Source organism: Thermomyces dupontii, assembly GCF_041956625.1.
Source record: "Thermomyces dupontii strain NRRL 2155 unplaced genomic scaffold VTN31scaffold_11, whole genome shotgun sequence".
In the NCBI taxonomy this organism is placed as follows: Eukaryota; Fungi; Ascomycota; class Eurotiomycetes; order Eurotiales; family Trichocomaceae; genus Thermomyces; species Thermomyces dupontii.
This window is the reverse complement of record NW_027192317.1, coordinates 404,845-417,903: the sequence shown is the minus strand read 5'-3', so window position 1 is coordinate 417,903 and position 13,059 is coordinate 404,845. Positions and strand designations below refer to the sequence as shown.

The window sequence follows — 13,059 nt, the reverse complement described above, 5'->3', positions numbered from 1 at the left end:
CCACCGCACGTCCGTGATGGGTTCAGAATGCGATGAGTATTGCTCCATCAGGATCTCTGCGGACCTGGATTGCCAAGCAACGCTGAAAATTTGAGGCGTTTCTTTGCCGTGGTTGGATCCCGGCCTTGGAGTCTTGGACCGGCCCCAGCAAGGATGGAATCGTTCCTCGCACTTTGTTGGATCATCGATAGCATGGAAGCTCCCTACAATGAATCCGTACGAGTAGGTTAATGTGCTCCATAACCTGGGCTGTGCCTTCCGACTCGTCCCGGGACCGACAGTTCGCTCCATCCTGACATTAAAAAAAAAAAAAAAAAACCAATCTGACGGCTGGACCTAGCGGGGCCCTAGACCGTTCCCTAGCTTCCCCTTCCGGTTCGACTCGGACGCAACAGGAAGAGTTTGAGCGGCGAAAATCAATGACACGCATAGCTTGGAGGAGTTCAGAACTTCAGGGTGTGATTCCCGTTAGTTTGGATGACGCAGTGGACTCCACCCTGGGATGACCAGGGAGTGCTGGGACAGGCTCTCGGGAAAGATTGCGCGGTCTTTGCTGAGAAAGGGAATTGGATGGATGAAGAGGATCGCTGAATTGCGGGGATGGCGCGCCATTCGTCCCACAACAGCATTCATGCCTCACCGAATAACTCGTACCTCCTCGTAGATCAGTTGATGGCGGCAAAAAGTCAAATCCTCCTTCAGTGGCCAAAAAGGGGCGAAAAAGTCGATCATGCCCTGGGTTTGCAAACATAACTACTACAAGATCGCCACAACGACACAGGCGGGCTCTAGCCTTGTAGGTTCAGCGAATCGCCACCAGGATTCTGACTACGAGCAACGAATAGCTACTCGGACTCCGTACTCCGCAGTGACGAGTACTCTCGTACGAGTACAGAGTAGTATCTAACCTACCTACCTACCTTAGCTACCTCCCTAGGTACAAACTTGTCGCCTGGGGAGCTGCAGCAACACGGGTACAGAACAGTCCCCCGTCCGATCAAGGTTGATCTGAATCATCGATCCATTTGGCACCAATCACTGTGATCATGAACTCCATTACATTCTGGTATTGTACCCACCGATCTGTAATTACCGTGCATGGGCAGTACAGAGTATACTTCGTACTTTGCTTTTAAACTCGTCGGCCGTCGATCAGGAGAGGGAGATCCCATGCATGGAAAACGCTTGGCCGCACTCGTCACGTTGTTGTTTGGGGGATCTTGCATGTGCCTGTACGTCGCCCTGAAAATCTGTAGGCTATGGCCTGCTCTGTCTCATAGGTCAATTGATGACACCCCCTATACTCCGTAAATACTGCCGACAGCCGTTTCCGATCCCCCATTCCTGTCATTCCGTTAATGGGGGTGCTCGTGACCGACGATTAACTTACGAGTACTCCGTGCTGGCCTCATCAATTCGCAACGAGATTCCTTCCCATCCACCGGGTAGGTAAGATCCACGTTTCGATTTGAGGATCGTCTCCTGGCGGCAACCGCAACTTCGAGAATGGCCGGGCTGCATGACTCACGGTCATGATTTCTTCAAGCACTGTGCTCCGTCTACGGAGTACCTACTCCGTACTGAACGATGATTTGCCCCCCCGGAGGCCTATCAACGGCCGTGACAGATTGACAGCGGCAGTCGAGAAACATCGTTGAACGTTGATCTAGGGGCAATTCTGCTGTTTCCTAACGAATCGATCGGCACACAATAACTGCGAATGGCCCACTAAGTACTCGTAGGATGGGGCTCATTCTCCAGCCTAGGTTAGGTTACAACTCTCTCACATTGACGATTCTCCCCGAAGTCCCCCGGGGCCAAATCACCAAACACAGGCTCTTCGGTTCAGACGTCCGTTCCACAAGGGAAAAAAGCCGATCAAGTGCCAACTGGCTACATACGGACAGACTTGGTTTCGCCATCCGCAGAATGACGATGATTGAATGCATTCCACAGCGACTTGCAGATACCAAGCCCTGGCGAACCGCCACAAGCCCTGATGGGTCAGAGTGGCGGTGCTGATGGAATCCTCGAATGCCAATGGCCTTGGTTTCGATCTGTGAGAAAGTTACTTGAAGACTGTTGAGATCCAAGAATTGGATAACCTAGGTTAGGTTAGGTTAACCCTGGCAGACGCCTGCGTCACGATCAATGTACGGAGTAGGAGGAGGAGAGGCTAGCAGCCTAGCAACAACCTGTCAGTGGGGATCATGGTTCACTCGTTTGGCCCAATTGTTTGTTGCGGGCTCCCGCTCCCAGCTCTGTGCGAGCTATGTAGGTTAGGTTAGCTTTCCTGTACGGAGGACTGAACTACATAACTAACGGTACTCGTACGATTGCACCTCCGGCCCAAGTGGACGGATGAGAGACCGGTTGAGCCTAAGGCAGGAAATTTTCCCAGGCCCAACCTGTCATGAGCCAGACAGCATCGCCCAGTTCAGGATCCATGCCAAAAATTGACAGATGCGGCTCCACTCCTGGAAAGTGGCTGGAGCCTCTGTGGCAATTGAGGAATGGCAGTCGATTCTGTCAGCTGCCAACTACCAAGGGGTTAGACCATTCTTCTCACCTCATCGTGTGGGATTCCATCTCAAGGACCTCTTTCTCTCTCTTGTATAGAGGCCGAATAATATCTTACATAAGTAACTATTCCCAGGAGCCCGGCAAGGGAGAGGAAAAGGAAAAGAAAAGCTTCGACCGAAAAAGGAAGGATTAAGGGATACAGTCCCCACAAATCCTTCCTGAACTGTTCCCGTCGGTTTAGGACTCCACCAGAGTCCAAATCATCGGGAAAGTGGAGTGCTCTTGCCCAATCGGCATTCCCCAAGCGGACACTATGCAAGGATGAACTGCCTAATTTGAATGGCGCATGCGGAAGATCCCAGACTAGATCGATCTGGGATCAATCGAGGAAAGGATTGAGGATTACATAATGCCTGCCTGATGGGGTAACTAGCCTCCGGAATCCGGAGGTACCAGGGTCCGGGAACTGACTTATTTTTGAACTGCCTCTCGCTAAGTTAACTAGACTTTTTCAACCTCAGCATGGCCACAAGCCGCTTCGTTAGAATTCAAAGCTCAAGTTGCTATTTTCGATTCTGACTGGAGGACTCGTGCTCCATACAATAACCTATGTATTTGCATCTGCAGGCGTGTGATGTGTCTCATAATTGGCTCCAACCTTGTCCGGAGTACGTAGAATTACTGTTGAGGAGCCTCTGGAGAACGGAGTGGCTCACCAACTAAGATCAGGATTTCCATGCTTCCAAGACCAATCATGGCGCACCGAACGTCCACGGAGAAGCTGCGTAATATTCCTGAATACTCCGTAGTGTACTCCGTACGGAGTGAATGAACATATGTAGGCATAAGTTATTCATGCTGATCCATTCTGGAAGTATTTTGTAGATGTCACATACATACTCCGTACCTTGCCCAAGAAAAAATGTGCTTAGCATCAATCTCCCATCGGAAAGACGAGGAAAGGAGAGTATGGAGTATGGAATGCCATGTTCTCTTTCAGTTTCGAACCCGGAGCAATCAGAGGGTTGATGCATGTTTTACCCTTGATCACTACATACCGGGTACGACGGAGTACTACCCCGCGAGTTCTCTGTCATTTTCTAGTGCCAACATTATTATTATTATTATTATTATTAACTATTAGTTAGGTTCTGTCAATCGGACTCGTTTTGACAGCACTCAGACGCAGCATCTGATGGGCATCGGTCATATGTTCCGATGTACAACTGAGCTACCGGACGAGGTACTCCGGAGGGACCTCTCCAGTTTCCTGTGAACCTGCAGCAATCTGGGTGTATGTTGCATTGACTGTAAGCCACAAGAGGATCATCGACGAGAACACACAGGCAGATGTGCCATACCTAACCTTCGATCAAAGGTGTGCGATCAAACTGCTTGCTCGCGATTTTACTATGACTACTTGGTACTCGTAGTTAAGTTACTTAACTTCGTGTGATTACGTGGAAAATGCGGAGTAGTTATAGTTAATAGTATTAATTGCAAGGTACGAATTGTTTAATTAAGTAGCTTTCCACATCAGCGCGGATCCCTGTTAGTAGCCAATTCAATAGTATACATAGGCTTCCTTGATTGGTACCTGTGGCCGCCGCTGCCGCTAATCTGGCGGAGCAACAGTTAATAGTAGTCTCATGCTCCGAGCACTCGCAGCGAACTTTGTTCGCATAGCTGGCCTAGTACTCGGACTCGTAGTAACTACTTATGGCGAGCGCCCCTACGAGCAACCAGCAATAGCATGTCATGGTTTCAGGTACAAAACAATGGGTCCTACGGGTTAACGGAGAGAGATTCAACAAATACTATGTACGAGGATGTACAGCACAGGCCCGATGAGGATGGATTAATGACTCGATAGCGTGTGTTTTTTACTTTGGGATCTTCGTACCCAACAAGGCTAACACGAACTGTCAAGAAACCACGTGGACAACGTGAAAATCACTCCACTATGGATTAACTTAACCTTAGTTACAAGCGACTAATTCGCCACTCCACTCAGAATATGCTTGTACACGACACTCGGAGAATCTCTCAAAAAAAGTTCCCGATTTTGAGATCCTTGGCTCTTGAGACCCCTGAGCTCAAAAGTCTGTCGTTGAGAAAAAAACCACCGCCATCACGCCTACGCGGACGCACACAGACCGCTCTCGGCCAACTGGGAGCTCGGATAGAGCACGCTTGGCAATCCACCAGACAAGGGCACCTCGACACTTCCGTTGTCCCCCGCAGTCACGGTCTTGCAGGAGATGACATCTGTCAATTCCGTGCCTGCCTCGAACCCGGTCCCCGTGACGGACACGGTGCGGTCTCCGCCGGAGGAGCCTTCGTTGCTCAGAACGGTGACGATGCCACCCTTACGGATGGCAAGGGTCGAATCGTCCTGGTAGATCACCTGGGTCTTTTTTGTTGTGTCAGCCGGATCTTGTAACTCATTTCTTTTCAAAGTCGTACTGTACTCACCTTGAAGGAGGTGTATTCCTCATCTTGGCTGATAGCCAAGTTGCGGATGCCATTGGCCTTCTTGATGAATTGGTACAGCTCCGCCTCGGTGTTGTAGCCAGAGAGCCAAACTGCCTCACGATTCGTCGGATCATGGTCACCGGCGTAGTGCTGCTCCTGGCCCGCGTAGATGATCGGAATGCCGTCCGAGAGCATGATAAAAGCGAGGCCATTCTTCGCGAGAGCAAGGTCATCCGTGAACCTGGTTGTTTCTGTCAGTCAATTCCCGATTTTTAAAGGACGTCGGGAGGAACATCAAAGAGGGTCCGTACGAGGCAAAGCGAGGAATGTCGTGATTCTCGAGGAAATTGCCGAGCAGGTTGGAATCCTTGCAGCTCTCTTGCACGGTGCTGATGGCCTGGGCCAAGCCGCCGAGGTTGCCGCCGACAGACTTGAACGCATCAAGCGCAAGATAGTAGCTGCCCTCGTGCGTCAGTGCCCTGATCAATGGGGCATCGAAGGAGACACTCACATCGGATAGTTCAAAACACCATCCAGCACTTCCTGGTACGGGCAGGTGTATGCCGGGTTGCCGTCAAACACCTCGCCGACAGCATACACGCCGGCAGCTTCGTTGAAGCCTGGCCAGAAATCTTTCTCCACATGCTTGACGGTATCGACGCGCAGTCCATCGACTGTTGATTCCAGTTAGGGCGGTTCCTGAAATCGTTGCCCGAGAGAAACATACTGGAGTAGTTCGCCACCAGACTCTTGATCCAGTCGTTGAAGAGTTGCCTGACCTCGGGCTTGGTCGTGTCCACGTCAGGCAGTGTCGCCGGAACATCAGCCAGCCAGCATTCTTCGACTTGTCGCTGGTTGCTGTAGTCCTCGATGAGGCAGAACGGGTGGAAGTATTCCTCGCTGTTGAAAGGATTGAAGATGGAGTAATCCACCTCGCTGTGAGAACCGCCGTAGCCCTAAACGCAGAATCTTTGTTAGCGTCCCGCATTCTTCCCGGCATGTTCTCAGAGTACGATGGAGAAGGTGGTCCGTACAAAATGATTAGCCACGACGTCGACCATGAGAAGCATCCCACGGGCGTGAAGGGCATCAGCCAGAGCCTTCAGGTCGTCGGCAGTACCATATTTCGAATTCAGAGCGTATCTGTTCCCAAAACGCCATTGATCATCAGCACGAGTGTTTTATGAGCAGCAATTCATGGTGCAAGGTTGCGCACAGGTCCTTCTGCCAGTAGCCGTGATACGACGTGGCATCTGCAGCATCCACGTCGTCGTCCCACTGGGCTGTCACCGGAGTAATCCAGATGGCTGTGAAGCCCATGTCCTGGATGTAATCCAGCTAAAGGGGGGGAAAGAAAGTCAGCGATGAATGACATCGGCGGAGGGTGAGAGAGTCATAGGGTGAGTTACGTTATTGATGATACCCTGCCAGGTTCCCCCGCAATATTTCTGCATGCAAGGTTAGCCTAGAGAAAAAAACCCTTGGACGTCCGGGGAACGGAAACTTAGGGTTAGTTGCATACCGCGGCGGTGGTGTCACAGGGAGCCGTGGTCGAATTATCGGTCCGCGCAAACCGGTCCGTCAGCATGAAATAGATCGACTGAGCTTTCCACTCAGCCGGGGTCGCTGCCCGGACCAGCGTGGGCGACAGGAGAGCAGCAATTGCCGCGAGAGTTTTCATCTTGTCACCGGACTTGTGTTCAAAGACAACTCAAGTACTCGTCCTGAACCCGAAATCGAGAATTACCAACGAGCCTAGTCAGCGATTGACTCAGATGACCTCGTCCGTTCAGTTGTGACACGGCAGAGTCAGCATCGGGGACAATGTGATTCGATCGCCCTTTAAATATTCTACGACTGCTGGTATATAGGGTCATACGGAGATTACTGCAGCAAAAGCGACGACGGAAAATCGGACAATCCATAGCCAGTAGTTTGATCGATTGCGGTTGCAATGCAATTCTCTCAAATGAGCGAGATACATGTACATGATTCTACGCCGTTGGCTCTGTCACATGTTTGGACAAAGGAAATACTAGTAGTTATTGTGATGGGCGAACGATCTCCACAGCAACGGCATCTCGTCGCGCCAATAATTGAACGTCTCCGGAGGATCGTGATGGTCGACTTTGAGTACTATTCCGGAGAACTAAACTGCACATTACTCGGCAGTCCGGCAGTCCGGACAGGGATTACATAGTGTAGTCAGGGTTTGTGACTGTTTTAGCACGACCGTTAGCCCCTTTGACAGCGGGCTTTTGCCGATCAGGAACGAAACGGCCGCCGGCCATTGCTGCCCTGGATGCTCTCTATGCACGTCAAGTCATAATAATTCCGACAATAGGCCGCAGCTATTCCACCCTGGGGAAAAACCTGTTGACATGGGTGCTTTGGGGTACATCTGGGGTTCGGCACTTCACTGTCTGTCCAGCGGGTGTCCGAGTGTCATGCATTCATGCATAAAAAAAAAAAAAAAAAAAAAAAATAGCGGGAGACGAACCTCGGCAATGTCACCATCCCATCAAACTACAACGATGGACGGGCTACGTACATTGGCTACAACGGCCGTCAAGGCAATCACATAATTTTCCGAAGCTCCTGCAACGTGACGTTTCGAGACCTAAATTTCCGCTCTTCTGGAGGCCTTGGTGGGCTTCTGTCGGGGATTCAAAGACCAGGCCTGTCCTACCTCCCAAGGACCGTTTGGCAGATCTTCCCATATGCGTTCACAGTGCGAAGTTTGTTTAATTGATTCATCATAAACATCATGACGTTGTTCAAGTCGACTTTGTGCGCAGCACTTGGACTCGCCCTCGCCGCCTTGATCGTCCAAGGCGGAGAAGCCGGAGCGAGTCCTGAAACCACCGTCCCACTCGCAACGCGCTCGCTCGACGACTTTCTCGCCACCGAGAATCCAATTGCGTTCCAAGGCATCCTGAACAATATCGGGGCCAGCGGAGCGTACTCGGAGGGGGTCAACCCGGGGGTGGTCATTGCGAGTCCCAGTAAACAAGACCCGGACTGTAGGTGATGCCCCGTCCTGGAGAATCTCATTTTCCGCTGCAGGCCTCTGATATCAATGCTCCATAGACTTTTACACATGGGTGCGCGACGCTGCTCTCACTGCCCAGTTTCTGGTGGATGAGCTGGTTGCGGGAAATGCCAGTCTTCAGTTCCTCATCCAGGACTACATCAGCTCCCAGGCGCGGCTGCAAACGGTGGAGAATCCCTCCGGATCTCTCGCGACGGGTGGCGGTCTGGGAGAGCCCAAGTTCCATGTCGACGAGACCGCTTTTTCTGGGCCATGGGGCCGACCACAGCGGGACGGCCCGCCTCTCCGCGCCATTGCCATGATTACATTTGCCAATTACTTGATTGTAAGTCAGAGGGTCATGGAAGAAATGAATGAATGAATGTGCTCAATCAAGTTTTCAGGATAACGGCCAGGAATCAACTGCGGATGAAATCGTTTGGCCGATTATTCGCAATGACTTGTCGTATGTTTCGCAGTACTGGAACGAGACAACGTTTGGTAGGTACCTCTCTAGGCATGTAGGTGGTTGGAAACCTCAGTAGCTAATGGCCGGAAGACATCTGGGAGGAAGTCCATAGCTCATCGTTTTTCACAACGGCTGTCCAATACCGTGCTTTGGTCCAAGGCAGGGCCCTGGCTAGCAGACTGGGCCATGCATGCGACAACTGCGGGTCTCAGGCACCGCAGATCCTTTGCTTCCTGCAGTCGTATTGGACCGGCTCACACATCTTAGCCAACACCGGTGGCGGCCGTTCGGGAAAAGACGTCAGCACAATCCTCGGCGTCATTGGTTTGTTTGATCCGAACGCCGACTGTGATGACGCGACCTTCCAGCCGTGCTCGGCGCGGGCTCTTGCAAATCACAAGCAGGTCGTGGATAGTTTTCGCAGTATCTATCCCATCAACGCCGGCATCCCATCCGGATCGGCTGTTGCGGTCGGTCGATATCCCGAGGATGTCTATCAGGGTGGACACCCATGGTACCTGACAACGGCTGCGGCGGCGGAGCAGTTGTACGACGCCATCTACCAGTGGAGCCGTGTAGGGTACATCGACATCACTGCTGTCAGTCTGGACTTTTTCAAGGCCATTTATCCGTCGGCCGCCGAGGGCAGATACGCGTCGGACTCTTCAACGTTTCAAGAAATCATATCTGCGGTCCGGGCCTATGCGGACGGATTCCTAAGCGTAATCGTAAGTCCGCAACTCTGAGAACCAACTGCCTCGGTCTTCCATTGACATTGCACAGGAGAAATACACTCCGCCGGATAACCTACTTGCCGAACAGTACCATCGGGAGACGGGCATTCCGCTATCGGCATCTTCTCTGACATGGTCCTACGCGGCGCTGCTCACGGCCGCTGCGCGGCGGGAGTCAATCGTGCCCTCATCATGGAACTCTAACGGGATCAGCCTCCCCGACAGATGCACACCAACCTCGGCAACCGGGACGTACGTCACGCCCACAAACACCGCCTGGCCAACGACCTCGGAGCCACCGGAGCGGCCGACATGCACGCCGCCGTCGGAAGTAACCGTCACCTTCAACGCGCTTGTCACCACCACGTTTGGCCAAAATATCTATCTCGTGGGCTCCATTCCGGAGCTCGGATCGTGGGATCCGGCCAAAGCCCTCTTGATGAGCGCAAAGAGCTGGGCCAGCGGGAACCCAGTCTGGACGCTATCCATCCCCCTCCAAGCAGGAACCTCTTTCGAATACAAGTTCATTCGAAAGGATGACGGCTCCTCCGACGTTGTCTGGGAGAGCGATCCGAATCGACTGTACACCGTGCCGACGAACTGCGGTGTCACCACGGCTACAGTGCATACTTGGTGGCGATGAATTGGGCTTCTTCTTTCCACTTCCCACTCAGCCTGTGCCTGTTCGTGATCAGGGGAATGAAAGCGTGACTTGATAATAGTGCAGAAGCATCTTTTTAGTAGGCTACTTAACCTTAGGAGGGAGTACTTCGTTGGTATGCCGATAGCCAACGCGTCGGCAGGTGAATTGTCTCTAATTGTCTACTGTATTTCAAGTTGTGCTCTCGGAACTTGTTTTGGGCCAATGGATGAGTTTCAGTAGTAGACTGTTGATCTTGACAACTGATCAGTTACGCATTCGTTAACTACATGGAACATTCCAAACCTAACCACCTTGTAATATAGTAGGTACCACTGACTTTTCACAAGAGGCTCAGGCCGGAGTATGGATAGTACCATCGGCTCTTTGCCCCTCGAGGTTCTACTTTACTTCAGATCGCGGAGTATGTCGATGTCGATCCGGAAGACATTGGTTCAAAGTCAAAGAGGATGCATTCTGCCTTTGTACTTTGCTCGATAATTTGGAGTTGTTTTATTGATGGAAGACGCGAGAATAGGTCTCGAGAGGATGGCGCTCTGTTTTCTCGCCCGATACAATCACCATGTCTGCTTTGCGTTGAACTCTTCCGTTCCTGAACATGGAAGGGGGGACACGAATATAGCTGATGCGATGGCTCATTCTAGATGGCAACACGAAGTTGAAGTATGGCAGGCCCATTGAGAAGATTTTTTTCTCCCATGGTCAAAACAGCCGGAACTATACTACCTACTAGTTAGTTATATTGCCCAGAGCTGCGCTCAATTCGCGGAGACTAGGTATACTATCGCAGAGAGGACGACAACACAATACAGTCGGAATGTTGGATCTTGAGACTGGAGAGAGTCGGGGTTTTTGCCGCTGATGAAGCAGCAGCCACTGAATCCTGGGATAGTATCCTCGCGTCTGATCGTTAATACTGCTATTATAAGTACGAGGACATGACATTCAATCTTCTCGTCGGCGTCTAACAGTACTAGTAACGCTGGCAGATATCTGAACGCGGGGGACATGCAGACGTTGCAGAAAAGCGGAGGAGAGTTTCCTTGTTCCCCCCCTGCCCCCCAAACAGGTGGAAGTCTTTCGCAAAGGACAAGGTGATCATGGTTGAATCATCGCCGATTCTCTGGTTTGAGCTCCAATCGTGCCCGGAAAATAAGCATTTGTCAAGGATCCATCTATGTTTGTGGTCACAAACTCCACCGCTGGTCAAGCTCTGGGCAAGGCTTTCAATGGTCTCTTTCATCGAATTCAATCGCATGACGAGGTTGCGGGTCGATTACTGAGTACAGTCATACTCGAGCAAGTGTATGACTGTGATAGATGACTCATGGATGGGGGAGTTGTGAGAACAGACTACAACATAAATAGACCACAACTGATTCAAATCCCACTTCTCCATGCACTTTTACTCCTATAGTACAGTAAACAATACGATGCCAGGATTTCCAGACCGGGCATGATTGTGATGGCTGATGATAAAAAACAACACTTCTCTATTGATGTCGAGATAAAATAGTCCAAGCCTCAACGCCGAAACCCTAACCGCCCGAACCGTGTGCATGACCAAAAAGCGACACCAACACCAAGCGAGAAACACATCATACGCAGCAAGATGAAAGAGGAATGCGTTCGACGATACTATTGCACTGGCCGCCAAATCAGCTCAATGACTCGGTCACCCTGACGGTCATTCTGCAAAGTGACCGCCTCTTGCTCCGTCGCCTGTTTTTGCCCGTTCTCGTCTCTGGGAGCTCGGAGGACGTAGATCTGTCGCACGGAGCCGTCGTCCTCGACGATGGTATCTTCGAGTTTATAAGAAACTTTGCCAGGGTCCTTTGGACGGAGGGGCGCAAGGCGGAAGTAGAAGGACTGGTCGTTGGATCCGTTCATGTCGTCCCAAGTCTTTTCCATCGGCCGAGGCCCTTTGCCTTTGGACTTGGCAATTTCTTCGTTGTACTGGTCACTGTACTGAATGACCGAGTATCCGTTTGTCAAGATCCAATCGTCGGCGAACCGCCATTGCCGCAGGATGCAGGACGTGCCACAGGCGCGGGAGACGGACGAGATTTTGGCCATGTCTGCCCAGAACCAAGACCGCCAGTGATGTAACGAAATGGGCAGCTTCCGTCCTGCTTCGAAAAACCCCGACGCGTCTCCCGGGAGGTCCATCTGGTAGAGCCCCGGATCGATCGTCAGCTTCGTATCGGTGAGCTGGTAGATGCACCAGGCAATCTTCCCATCACCGTGTTCGGTGTGTTCCTGGCACCCATCCCAGACCTCGCCCAGTTCGGTCAACAGTGGCCGCGAGATGAAGATACCCGCGCCGCCGAAGGCGAAGACTCCAAAGATCCCGATCTGCTTGGCGTTCTCCGAGAGCGCCCCGATGTAGTACGGTTGCGTCTCGTCGTACTGTGCCAGCATGTCTACTAGTCCCGTCATGGACGGGAAAAAGGTGTCGTCATCCATGACGACAGACCACTTGGTCTCCGGCCGCGCATTGTCCGCGAGCACCTTGACCAGCGACCAGTATCGCGTTTCGTAGTCCTTGTCCGACTCGATGATGACCAGGTTGATGCCCAGAGAGTTCGCTTTTCGTTCGATCGCCAGTAGGTCCGCGCCAGGCTTGATGACCGCCAGCATACGCGCGTTGGAATGCCCCAGCCAGTGGCCAAAGGCGTTCATGGCTTCCAGGAGCCGCACGCCCGTCGTCGAGATGGCGAAGTCGAGGTGCGACGCATCCACTTTTGGCGGTGGTCGCGGCACCCTCAGCTGGATCGGGGGCGCGCAGGTCACATTCCACCCGACGTCGGTTTCGTTGAAATCGCTGCTCGACTCGGCCGAGGACACATTCAGCAGTGCCATGTCCACGTCCATCGACATGGGCAAGTCGTCCATGGTCCATTTAGCCTGGATCTCCCGGCGCACGTAGTGGACCGGCTCCTGCAGGTTGTAGGTGTGCAGGATGTTTGTATCGACATGACATTCGACCTTTTCCGGCGGCGTGGGGCCCAGGACACTCTGCGCGGGAAACGACGATCCGATTTCCACCCGGCGTCCGTACGGGGAGGCGATGAGGATCAAGCAGGCCGCCAAGACGAAGGCGATTGCCCAGCGACACCGGGATTTCGCCAGCGAGGCCATGGCCGCGGGCGGGCAAGGGGGGGGG

At 52.3% G+C, this 13,059-nt stretch overlaps 3 protein-coding genes across 3 annotated transcripts; 1 reads left to right on the top strand and 2 right to left on the bottom strand.

Moving 5' to 3' along the window:
- Positions 1-4,660: 4,660 nt before the first annotated feature.
- On the bottom strand, positions 4,661-6,679 carry VTN31DRAFT_2228 (uncharacterized protein; the record flags this gene model as incomplete). Its single annotated transcript, XM_069402373.1, has 9 exons — positions 4,661-4,936; positions 4,999-5,239; positions 5,310-5,456; positions 5,510-5,672; positions 5,726-5,954; positions 6,033-6,141; positions 6,215-6,336; positions 6,408-6,446; positions 6,521-6,679. The coding sequence occupies 9 exons, from the start codon at positions 6,677-6,679 to the stop codon at positions 4,661-4,663; spliced, it is 1,485 nt and encodes a 494-aa protein (XP_069257324.1).
- Positions 6,680-7,765: 1,086 nt separating this feature from the next.
- Positions 7,766-9,875, top strand: VTN31DRAFT_2227 (uncharacterized protein; the record flags this gene model as incomplete). Its single annotated transcript, XM_069402372.1, has 5 exons — positions 7,766-8,021; positions 8,089-8,375; positions 8,434-8,530; positions 8,589-9,226; positions 9,282-9,875. 5 exons carry the CDS (start codon positions 7,766-7,768, stop codon positions 9,873-9,875), a joined length of 1,872 nt encoding a protein of 623 aa, XP_069257323.1.
- A 1,656-nt stretch (positions 9,876-11,531) lies between these two features.
- On the bottom strand, positions 11,532-13,034 carry VTN31DRAFT_2226 (uncharacterized protein; the record flags this gene model as incomplete). The annotated part of the gene is made up of 1 exon (XM_069402371.1): positions 11,532-13,034. One exon carries the CDS (start codon positions 13,032-13,034, stop codon positions 11,532-11,534), a length of 1,503 nt encoding a protein of 500 aa, XP_069257322.1.
- Positions 13,035-13,059: the final 25 nt, after the last annotated feature.